The 12791-nt window shown below is 42.7% G+C and overlaps 1 protein-coding gene across 3 annotated transcripts in view; it reads right to left on the minus strand.

Moving 5' to 3' along the window:
• LOC110288935 (dehydrogenase/reductase SDR family member 7-like) overlaps positions 1-12791 on the minus strand; it is a 38903-nt gene that overhangs the window by 9340 nt on the left and 16772 nt on the right. For 2 of the 3 annotated variants that reach the window (XM_021155167.3, XM_021155168.3), the window contains exons 5-8: positions 12085-12207; positions 11263-11478; positions 8953-9029; positions 7983-8397 (exon numbers count right to left, since the gene is read on the minus strand). In XM_021155167.3, coding sequence (XP_021010826.1) covers positions 8988-9029; positions 11263-11478; positions 12085-12207 — 381 coding nt within the window. In that variant the 3' untranslated portion in view covers positions 7983-8397; positions 8953-8987. Of the gene's footprint in view, positions 1-7982; positions 8398-8952; positions 9030-11262; positions 11479-12084; positions 12208-12791 lie in introns of those variants that run through there. The other variant, XM_085830449.1, reaches the window with a different exon arrangement.

A 12791-nucleotide genomic window follows, 5' to 3' on the forward strand; every position in this document is an offset into this window, starting at 1 on the left:
CAATCTGAACATTTTGCCAGAGTCCTAGCCCAAAGATTATCCCTATTTTGAATTATCCTTAAAGACTGTTTTCTTGGGTACGTTCATGTTGTTTAGAATGACTCTAACCCTGAGTTCCCAATTTTAAGCTAATTTTCTGTTACAAGCAAAAGGCTGCCTGCCCCTTTAAGAGCTCCATTTGCAATCGGCTCCCAGCAGGGCTTTTTCAGCTGTACTTGACTCCCAGTCACAGTACAGTGTAACTTATCAGTTTCTGCTGTGCAAATTGAGACTGCTTTTTAAACAAGTTAAACTAAATCCAAGGATGGACAGCCAGCAGATAAAGTGTAGGCAGCCGCATGCCCAAAAGATGGCGCCGACCTCCGGTACACCGGTGCCGTAAACAATGCCACTGCGCAGGCGCCAGCCCAAATCTGGCACCAACCCCTCCCGAGTGGGTGTTACATATCAAAGGGGCCGAAAGACTGATGAATCCCAGGAGGACACGTAGCTCTCCCCAGTGCTGGGGTGGATATAGGCAGTCCTCTCGGGGTTTAGGGAGTTCCCCAGTAGCATGGAGGTGTTCCTGAAATAAAGAAAGCTGTTGAGAAGAATCCGACCGTGTTGTGTCTTTTCTTGCTGGACAAGGTGAGCGCAACAAAGTGGTGGCCCGTACGGGGAACGGAGGATTTCATGGATTCAGAACTCTTCAGCTGAGGAACGGCAGTACCGGTAAGTCTCCCAAAATTGATCCCTGGTTAAAAGGACGGATATGATTCTCTTGCCCGTAGACCCAGTGTGGGTAGCTCTTAGTGTTTTTGTTTTGTTTTTTGTAATTTCTGGCCTCTGCTTTTGGGTGATAGGAGCAGTTAAGGCAGGTCAGAAAATTTTTATGGAACAAGAAAGTATGTCAGAGGAAGATAGGAAACATATAAGTAAAAGAAAGAAAAGGGGCGAAAAAGAGAGAGAAAAGGAAAATTCAAAAGGAAAAGGAAATGAGAAAGGAAAGGAAATAGCAAAAGGATATCCCTCATTAAAAGACTTAACAATAAGTTCAGCAAGTTCTGACTCCAGTGACTCAGAGCTTGATAAAGATGAGGAAGCTGACCTAGAAGAAGAGGCAGCTCGGTATGAGAGGGATAGGTACGAAAAAAGGGGGGTCAGCTGGCAAAGGAGTAAAGTGCTGACCGCTCCACCTCTTAACCCTGAGTATACAGTAAAAAAGGAATCCACAAAAGCTGGTAAACAAGGTACCTCATTGTGCCCAGAGGTTTGGAAGGAAGCTGAACTGACTTTCCCTGTATTCTTAGATGGCCAGGGATGACGGTATCATGAGCCAATAGATTTTAAAACTATTAAGCAGCTGGCTGAGTCAGTCCGTACCTATGGGGTGAGTGCAGCTTTTGTAGTTGCACAGGTCTAGGTGCTTGCTAAATATTGCCTCACCCCGGGGGACTGGAATAATATTACTCGGGCTTGTTTGTCATCCGGACAGTGTTTAGATTGGAAGTCCTTGTCCTATGAATATGCAAACAGTCAGGCAGCAGCAAATTTAGCAACAGGACAAGATCCTCAGAGACATTGGGATGCAGATATGCTTCTAGGTTTAGGATGTTTTGCTTTAGATCAAAGAAATTATCCTGAAGCAGTCTATGCTCAAATAAATGAGGTAGCTACCAAAGCATGGAAGGCATTGCCGAACAGAGGCGCAGTCTCAGGCAATCTTATGAAAATCTTGCAGGGTCCCACAGAATCATTTTCAGACTTTGCAGCACGCCTCATTGAAGCAGCCGCTAGAATTTTTGGAGATCCTGATATAGCAATGCCTTTAGTAAAACAGCTAGTGTATGAGCAATGCACTAAGGAGTGTAGAGCAGCTATTACACCCTATAAACATAAAGGTTTAGAAGTTTGGATGAAGGTTTGCAGAGAACTAGGGGGCCCATTAACCAATGCAGGCCTGGCAGCTGCTGTGGTACAATTGGGTAGATCTAATAATGATACTTGTTATAAATGTGGCCAGAGAGGACATTTTAGAAGACAATGTCCTGAAAATGAGAAAAGAACTCCATTAGATAAACCTAGACAGCCAGGAATATGCCATAAATGTAGAAAAGGAAAACATTGGGCTAATGAGTGCAGATCAATAAAGGACATAGAAGGCCGACCATTACAAGCAGGATATACTAAGGACAAGCAACATTATAATGGCACTAGGCCAAAAAACGGACAGCGGGGCCCACGTCCCCAGGGCCCTCTAATATATGGGGCTCTTCAGAAAGACCAGACGAGATCTTGGCCGTCTCTCCGTCATCCGAGAGACCACGGAGAGCCACTACTGGCTCCGCAGGATTGGACCTCCACTCCACCACCAGACTCGTATTAACCCCACAGAGAGGGGTACAGCCCAAAGATACAGATTTTAAAGGCCCCCTTCCCAAAGATACTGTAGGACTATTGCTTGGCCGTTCATCTTCTGCTTTAAAATGATTACAAATTACCCCTGGAGTGATTGATCCAGATTATACGGGGGTTGTGAAAATCTTAGTGGCTTCCCCAGTGGTATTTCAGCTATCTCTCCAGGAGATAGAATTGCTCAATTATTACTATTACCAAGTTTGCATAAACATTTTTCAGCAAATAATAAAATAAGAGGAGAGAGTGGACTAGGTTCTACAGGTTCTCGGTTCACTTTCTTATCAATGGAATTAGGAGATCGCCCCATGTTAACTTTGGAGGTTGAAGGACGATCCTTTCTGGGGTTGCTAGACACAGGTGCAGATCGCAGTATTATCTCCGCTCATGATTGGCCGCCAATCTCAAAGCCTCTGCGGTCTAGGTTATAAGACTGCTCCCTTTATAAGTGCTAAGGAATTAACTTGGAAACATGAGGAAGGTAAGTCAGGGAAATTTTTTCCTTATATTGTGGATATTCCTGTGACCCTATGGGGTAGGGATGTCTTAACCCAAATGGATCTTATACTAACTAATGAGTATTCCCCACAGGCCCGAGAAATTATGTCTAATATGGGCTACACCCCAGGAAAAGGGTTAGGAAAGTCATCACAAGGCAGGACTAGGTCAGTGCCCGCAAAGTTCAAACAAGATAGAAGGGGATTGGGTTTTTCCTAGGGGCTGTTGAGGGTGGTATACCCATTACTTGGAAAACAGAGGAGCCTGTATGGGTTCCTCAATGGCCTCTTTCCTCTGAAAAGTTAGTAGCTGCCAGAGCATTAGTGGAGGAACAATTGAAATTAGACATATTCAACCTTCCCAGTCACCTTGGAATACACCCATATTCGTGATTAAGAAAAAATCAGGCAAATGGAGGCTCCTGCATGATCTTCGAGCCATTAATAATCAAATGCAGATTATGGGCCCCATACAGAGGGGTCTGCCCCTACTTTCTAGTTTACCCAAAGAGTGGCCTATTATAATCATTGATATTAAAGATTGTTTTTTTTTTTTCTATTCCCCTTGCATTGAGTGATAGTGAGCACTTTGTCTTTACTCTTCCTTCTGTAAATAATGAAGAGCCTGATAAACTGTATCAATGGATAGTTTTACCTCAAGGGATGGCAAACAGTCCTACTATGAGTCAACTTTTTGTAGGAGAAGCCCTACAACCTGTCCGTGATGCATTCCCAAAGTTAAGGATAGTACATTATGTAGATGATGTCCTTCTTGCCTCAAAGAATAAAGAAAGTTTAGATGAAGCCTATATTAAGCTAGTAAAAGAATTAGAAATGAAACAATTATTTATAGCTCCTGATAAAGTTCAAATGGGAAATTTAGGAGAGTTCCTGGGTGCTCGAATTACTCCACATTTTATTACACCTCAAAAGATAGAATTACGTAAAGATCATTTAAAAACATTAAATGATTTCCAGAAATTGCTAGGTGATATAAATTGGATTCATCCATATATGAGGCTATCAAATTTTGAATTAATCCCTCTTTTTGATATATTGAAGGGCGATCCACAGCTTTCTTCACCTCGTGCTCTCACCCCTGAGGCCTGAGTAGCATTAGAAAAGGTAGAAAGGTGTTTAGAAAAGGCCAAACTGTATAGATGGAAAGAGGGAGAGGACATCCTCTTATGCATTTTGAAGACATTCCATCAACCAACAGGAGTGTTGTGGCAGTCAGGTCCTCTATTGTGGATTTATCCTCGTGTATCTCCCAATAAAACCCTTGAATATTATCCCATTGCTGTAGCTCAATTAGTGATTTTGGGCATTAAATCGTGTATTCTACATTTTGGAGCACCCCCTCAGAAAATCATTACACCTTATAATGCTAATCAAATACAGATTCTAAGTTCTTTGATAGATGATTGGGCTCTATTGCGCTGTAGTTTTGATGGGGAATTAGGTAATCATTATCCCAAAGATCCTTTGCTACAATTTTTTAGTGAACATCCAGTGATTTTCCCCAAAGTCACAGCATCTAAACCCATATAAGGTGCATTGGATATTTATACAGATGGTTCTAAAACAGGTGTTGGTGCCTATGTAGTTAATTCTCAAAAGCCCGTTCTTTTTCAATACAATCCTGGCACCCCACAACTTACTGAATGTAAAATTGTGTTGGAAGTATTCAAAGCTTTTAAGGAATCTTTTAATCTAGTCTCTGATTTGGCTTATGTAGTAAATGCAGTGCGTGCATTAGAAATTGCAGGACCCATTAGACCTACCAGCCCTGTATTCACCATCTTATTAGAGTTACAAAAATTGATTTGGAAAAGAACACATAAATTCTTTATTCAACATATACGAGCTTACTCTACCTTACCAGGTCCAATGGCAGAAAGAAATGCCTTAGTGGACGCTAGCACTCGCATGGAATTTATTTTTCATGCCACCCCACTGGAGCTTGCAAAAGATTTTCATCGATTGTATCATGTTCCTGCTGCAGAAATTTGATATCTCTCAAGCCTCAGCACGAGATGTGGTGTTACAATGTCCACAGTGTGTACAATTTCACCACCCTCATGTTGGTATTAACCCTCGCGAATTGCTTCCTCTAAAACTGTGGCAAATGGATGTTACTCATGTCTCAGCATTTGGAAGATTAAAATATGTTCATGTCTCAATTTTCACCTGTTCAGGTGTCATTTTCACCTCCCCCATGTCCGGTGAGAAATCCTGCAATGTGGTTGGCCATTGCCTAGAAGGCTGGGCAGCTTGGGGAAGGCCAGATAGTTAAAAACTGATAGTGGCCCCGCATATACATCAAAATCATTCCAAACCTTTTGCAAAATAATGCAGGTTAGTCACTTTACTGACCTTCCCTACAATCCACAGGGCCAAGGCATTGTGGAAAGAGCACATCAAACCTTAAAAGAACTCTTACAAAAACAAAAAGGGGGAATCGCCCATGGCCAGCCATCCAAAGAACAATTATCTTTAGCCCTCTTTACTTTAAAATTTTTAATTCTGGATGAACATGGTCGTTCGGCTGCAGATAGGCATGCAATGACCTCGCCTATCCTTAAACAGGATGTCAAATGGAAAGATGTCCTAACAGGAAAATGGTATGGCCCAGATCCCATTATTTCAAGAACCAGGGTAGCTGTTTGTGTTTTTCTACAAAGTCAAGAACACCCGATTTGGGTACCAGAGAGGCTGACATGAAAATTACTCCCCCCAACAGAGATATAGATTGTAATAGTTCCGGAAGGATATGTTTGTTAGCAGAGTGTTGGCAGGGTATACTGCTGTGGTTGTGAAATTTCTCACCTTTGTGCCTATAGTAGATTTTGAAATGTTTGCCACCTATGCCCATTAGGTGCCCCTTGTATAAAGTTGTATAAGCTAATTTATCTCAGTCTCTTGAACAGATTCACCTCTTATCTGAGTAGGAAATTGGTCGGCTAAAGAGGAGCAGTTGTCCAGAAAGCTGCTCCTCCAGATTGCCAAACTCAACAGCACTCGACTGGACCCTGTCACCTTGGGGGACTTCACCTCCTGGATCACCAATGCCTTCTCATAGTTTAAGGAGTGGGCGGGAATTTTGGCCTGGGGAGCAGTGGTCCTCCTGGGTTGTGTCTTTTGTGTCGGCAAACGAGAGCACACTCAGTATAAGGCAGTGGTGTACCATTGATGGCGATTAAAGAAGGCGTCTCCCCTGAAGTTTAGTTCCTCTTTTGTAGAGTTCGCCCTAGGTCATTTAGCAGTTACTGTCACACAGCACTGCGGTATCCAGAGATGGGCAACTTTCCTTATGCACAGACCAACCTAAGACACAGGGCCCAGTGGCAATAAGGTAACCCTAGGACGGGTAAGGCTGTGACATGAAAGGATTGACCTAAGACAGGAGCCGTAGCCAATGGACAGACTTGCCCAGACCTAGTCCAGCATCATATTATTAAACAAAAACAAAAAAGGGGGAGATGTAGGCAGCCGCATGCCCAAAAGATGGTGCCGACCTCTGGTACACCGGCGCCGTAAACAACACCACTGCGCAGGCGCCAGCCCAAATCTGGCGCCAACCCCTCCTGAGTGGGTGTTACATATCAAAGGGGCTGACAGACTGATGAATCCCAGGAGGACACGTAGCTCTCCCCAGTGCTGGGGTGGATATAGGCAGTCCTACCGGGGTTTCGGGAGTTCCCCAGTAGCATGGAGGTGTTCCTGAAATAAAGAAAGCTGTTGAGAAGAATCCGACCGTGTTGTGTCTTTTCTTGCTGGACAAGGTGAGCGCAACAATAAAGTTTTAACCATTTTTTTTTTCACACGAAACACAGAACAACAATCATTCAAACAACAAAACAAAAACAAACATAAATAGACAGACATATGGACAATTTGGTGCACCAAAAACAGACGATAGAGGAGCTAGAGAAAGTACCCAAGGAGCTAAAGGGATCTGCAACCCTATAGGTAGAACAACATTATGAACTAACCAGTACCCCGGAGCTCTTGACTCTAGCTCCATATGTATCAAAAGATGGCCTAGTCGGCCATCACTAGAGAGGCCCATTGGACTTGCAAACTTTATATGCCCTAGTACGGGGGAACTCCAGGGCCAAAAAGTGGGAGTGGGTGGGTAGGGGAGTGGGGGGGGAGGGTATGGGGGACTTTTGGGATAGCATTGTAAATGTAAATGAGGAAAATGCCTAATAAAAATATTAATAAAAAAAAAACAGACGATAGACAGAGAGAGAATAGAACTTGATGTCTCAAAGGGACCCAGATATCCTAACCAGAGCTAAGAATATCTCCATAGGAGCCAGAGAGGAAGCAGGATGTCTCTTGTTTTCCTTCTGTCCCTAGGAGAAATAGCTTATTTTCATTTTCTTTCTTTTTTGCTAAAAGATCCCAAACAGGGGATAACTGCTTTTCTGAAACTTATTTTCTCTCTCTCATGTTCAGACTCTAATTCTTTATCTCCTTCTTCTGGGAATTCTGCCAGAGAAGGGAGAGGAGGCACAGTGGCTGCTTCTGATAATTACTTCTCAATAAGAAAAGACGTTTGCAGGGACTGCATCGGGACAGAAAAGAGTTATAGGGACCGCATTGGGACCCTCGTTGGCTAGTTTATTATTTAAATCTCTACCTACCTTTTACCATTTTTTACAATGTATCTCTGATTCGTCTATAATAAACCATGGACATACCTGGTCTATGAAAATAAAAAGTCTATCAGATCTTTCTTTTTAACTCGTACTCCTCTTTCCTGAGAGCCATCATTAAGCCTTTGATGAAGGCTATCTCTTTACATAGCTTATTTCCCATAACCTGAAGTGGAGATGACTCAACTCACCAAGGACTTCTCGCTCTTCCGTGAGTGGCAGAAGGGATCCTTCACTACTTCTAAATTCTTGGGGTCGTGATGAACTTCTCTGGAACCTCCACCGATAGGAATTACGATCTGGACCTCACCCTCACATCAGGTGCCACTTATCCCATCCCGCGGGATTTAGTTATTCGTGGGTGCGAGAGGGACCACAAACGTGGAAGGAAATGGGAGGAAGAAAAAGAGAAATAGGAGACCAAGAAGATGGTACCTATCAAGGTCTCGTTTATTAGGCTGAGGTGCCTTGATTTTAAAGCATACATCGCAGGGAATAGGGGAGGTGTCAAGGGGGAATTTTACAAAGAACAAAGAAGTGGGCATCTGCTGATATGGGGGCTGAAGTCAGGCGCCAGGCAGCGGGCACTCTGCATCTTATCTCTGGAACATAGATCCTCCTTGACAGCCTTGGGTGTCAGGCTGGGCTCAGGCTTAACTCATGTCCTTGGATGTCATGGGAGTTCAGGAAGAGATAGGGAAGAGGGGACTATAATTCAGCTTTTACAGCCTCAGGTGCCAGGAAGGGAATAGGGAGAAAGGGGGTGAAAACCAGATCTTAGCACGAGGCCGTTTGGCCTGTTAGGGAGATTGTGAAGGGCTCACTTTCTCACCGGATGGTCTCTGACAAAAGACAAAAGACAAAAGAAAAGAAAAGGAGGAATAAAGAAAAGGAAAAAGAAAGGGAAAGACAAAAGAATCACTTATACCAAATTATTCAATAATCAAAATCAAATCATAATGATATTCAAATCATATTATTTGATATATACATTATACATAAGATAAATACTTTCACTTTATCACAACATAAGAGTTGCTGGGCAGTGGTGGCATACGCCTTTAACCCCAGCATTTGGGAGGCAGAGGCAGGTGGATTTCTGAGTTTGAGGTCAGCCTGGTTTACAGAGTGAGTTCCAGGACAGTCAGGGCTACACAATGTGAACCTTTCTGAAAAACTGTGCACCTGGAAGTAGCATGCTCCCTCTTTCCCTTTGAGGGACCATCTCTGCCATGTCTTCTCTCTCTGTCTTATCATGAAACACTGAAAATGTTAACTGGTATCGAGGTTATAGGAACAGTGTGTTAACGCCTCCAGACCCTTCACACTGGGAATGATGTAACGTGATGTTTAGCAACTAAAATTGTGGTTGTAAGAAAATTGGCTTTTCATCTTACCCATTTGATAGCCAAAAGTGCAGGACTGTGGAGCCTCATTTACTCGGCCTCTTGTCATGATCACCCACTGAGTTATCCTGGAGAGAAATAGAAAAGTAAGCCAATCATATTGGGTAGCTATGCTTCATGACAACTTACTTGCTCGAGAACTCCCAGAGTCCTGTGAGAAATCCATTCATCCCTCTCGAGGGTGGTTCCTCCAGGCCCTACTTCTTAACAGAGGTTCAGCATGGAGACAAAGCTTTGGAGAATGAAATCTCCAGCATAAATCACTCCAGGGTACACACTGAGAGGAACTGAAACCAGGATAAAGAAGCAATATGCATTTCCATCTTCGTGTTATGGTTTATAAGAGTCACAACAGAGAAACAACTCAAGCATCTACCCTTGCTACTCCCAAACTCAGCTTGAAATGGAGAATAAAAAGACAGCAGTCCTGACCAAACTCCAGGCTGTGTTTAGGAGGTGCCTCTGCCCCTGTATTCTTACTTAATGCCCATAATAGCTCTATGACTGGTTACTACTATCAACTGACTCCCCATTGTGTAGTTGAGCCACTTGAATCCGAGGGGTGACCTACTTAAGGCCATGGGTGAGTAGTCCATGGACCTGGGATTTGAACCCAGGTATCTCAGCTCTAACCTAGAGTACTGATCTCTCTTGTACACGATTATTCCCTCTCAGGGCTTCTATGTCCACTGAACTTCCTAAACCATCCTCCTGATTCAAAACTCAGGTAGCTTTCCACAAAGTCTGCCTCAACCATCTCATGTGACCAAGACCCAGAACTAGAATGCTAAGTCATTGGACACAAAGAAAGCTGGTCTGCATTTCAACCTGGTAGACAGCAAAAGGCCCTCCTCATGGTATTTCAACCTCTACATTTTAGGATACCATGTAAATGTTTTATAATCTTAATGTCTTTAAGCATGTTCTTAAAGTTTTCTCTTGGCTTTCCCTTACCCAATTCATTTTCACTACAACATAGAAGGATAGAAGTAATTAGTTATCTAAAAACTAGAGAAGACTGCTTAGTTACTGGTAGATTACAGAATCTATGTTGGGCCCTCTTTTATAGTGATTTATCTGCTTTTGTTGTTGTTCACCTGTTTGCTTGGTTTGAGTTTGTTTGTTGTTTGCTTGTTTGTTTTTAAGACATGGCTTCTTTATTGTGTAGCCCTGGCTATCCTGGAACTTGAAACTCACTGTAGAACAGGATAGCCTCAAATTCATAGCAATCCATTTGTCTCTGCTTCTGCTTCAAGTGTTGGGATTAACTGGATGCGCCCCCATACCCAGCTGTATAGTAACAGTGGTCTTTAGTGGTTGTAGTTTTTAGGGGAGAGATAGCTGAACAGTTAAAAAGCATTTGCTGTTCTTCCAGAAGACCAGAGTTTGGATCCTAGCACCTACATCAGGAGACTCACAACCATTCCCAGGCATCCTGACACTTTTCTGGCCTTCACAGGCACCCACAGACAGGTAGCAGATACACACCCATAAAAATATACAAATACATAAGTAAAACTAAATCTCAGAAAATTCTTGCCACAAAGAATACAGAGGAAACAACTTCAGCAATGAAAACAATACCCAGAAATGGCCTTTCTTATATATAACTATAAGGAAAGGTTTTAAGCTTAACTCATTACATTTGCTGTGATGTGAATTTATGAACCTTTTTTTTTTTTTTTTTTTCAGAAACAGGTAGTATTCCCCACTCAGTGTTGTAGTAAGCCTTGTTCCCTTCACATCTGAGTTGGGCAGAGCGATTTAGGGACAAGACACTAAGGACTGCCCTGTGTGTGTGTGTGTGTGTGTGTGTGTGTGTGTGTGTGTGTGTGTGTGTGTGTGTGTGCGTGTGTGTGCATTGTTTTACTGTGGTGGGTGGTTCTGAAGGTGGAACAAAATGCTAAGGGCTGAGGGTCTCCTGTCCCCAGGAGAATTAGAAAGGAGGGAAAGTAGCCCTTTAAAGAAGTGACTCCTGAGCTAAGATGGAAGGCTGGGTAGGAGATGAATGGGAAGGAACAGAGAAGAAAGTTTTCTGAAACTTACTTTCTCAGTCAGTAAGTATAGACTATAAGTAACATTGTTTGCCATGTGAAACTTCTGGAACACCTAGACCAGTGGTGATCTATGGGAAGTTGTCAGTGACATGTAATGATAGGATGCTGCTTATGTATTTTTTTGGTATTTATATTGTGAGCTGGGTCTGGATGTTAGCAAAAACTATCCTAAAGCATTTGAAGACTTCATATTTTCATGCAAGATAAACATTTTACTACTGGAAAACAAGTAAGTCACTCATACCATGTTAATCCTAAATATTTCAATTCTTTTCTTCCATTGCGTCCTTGAAATTATCCAGTCCCGGATTGGCACATACTGCCACACATATGTCCGAAACAAGGCAGGCTGATTAGCTATCCAGACTTCCTCCAGATCATTGGCCATGGAGACTAGTATTAGCTGGACACAGCGGCTTGTTGCCATCTTGGGAAATTCCTGAGGATAAGGCCATTTGGCCTTTAAAAAGTTTAAAGGAAAAGGATGCTGAAGATTTATCAAGCCTTTTTTTTTTAACAGAAATTTTATGTTAAGAAGGAGTCAGTGGGACCCATGCAATATGGAGCCTTGCACTCATTACAAGTTTCTACAAGTGCTAGTTGGCATTATAAGCTTCCATAATGTTCCACCAAGCCCCATTGGAATCACTGGAACCAGTGGAGATGGTACTGGCTAACTGAAAGATCAAAGCTCCTCATGTCCTTTACCACAGTGCCTAGTAACTGTTATCATTTCAAAAGCCATATGAAAATCTCACAAAAATGAAACCCCACCCATTGGTGGCGATGAGGTAGAAGAAGATAAAAAGGGACTTTATTATCAGCTACAGAGTTATTGTACAACAGTGGACAGGGTGGCCAACTTGGCACTGATAATGTAGTGATTTCATTAGCCTTATAAAAACTGGATACCAAACATTGCCGGCTAATGTTGTCAAGTCTCAGAACAAGGGTGGTTATGTGGCTAATTCATAATTACTTCTGACAGAAGCACTCATCTATATCATTTGATGCTGTGGGATAAATAGTAAAATATCCCAACTATTTTCAAGTTAAAAATGTTTACCTTAATGGCTTCTCTAGTAAGATAATTCTTGTAAATATTTGAATGCACAGGTCCTGGGCAAATGGTAGACAATGTTATACCTGGATGGTCCAAAAGTTCAGTTCGGAGTGCATTAGCAAACCCCTAATAGGCAATAAAAGAAGAAAGAAATGAAAAAAAAATAAAATTAAACACAGGTCTCATTTCATCTCAGTTTCTCATGATTTGAGGAACTGTATTCTAAAATACTTGAGTGAAGGACAGATCATGGACACACAGGCCATGGACCCTGTGTGATGGATCGTAACCACAGGCAACCCAAGCAGGGACTCTCAGATCTTGCCAGATCCTAGGGGCTCAATGGATGCTAAGCTAGAAGTAGGCAGAAGGCAAACAACAACAAACAAACAAAACTGACAGGAATCGGTTTGACACCCAAAAGCCACACTTCCAGATGTTGAGTGTCCCTGCCTACCTCCCCCCCACCCCCCGCTGGGTACTTCCAGTAGTAATAAAGAATTGCGGTATAGCCAATGGACAGCAGGACTTTTAGATTGTATGGCCAAGGGACCAAGGGAGAGAGGGAGGAGAAGAGGAGAATCAACATCACTCGGAGGCAGTGGGATCAGATTTAAGAGCTGCAGGAGAGAAATCATCCAGCAATGTAGGTGGACAGGAATGTGGCCCTGTGGGGGACTGCCTAGAAGGTAACAGGGCAGCAAAGATAA

The sequence above is a fragment of the Mus caroli genome, unplaced genomic scaffold (assembly GCF_978045245.1).
Source record: "Mus caroli unplaced genomic scaffold, Mus_caroli_1 scaffold_14, whole genome shotgun sequence".
Taxonomy (NCBI): Eukaryota; Metazoa; Chordata; class Mammalia; order Rodentia; family Muridae; genus Mus; species Mus caroli.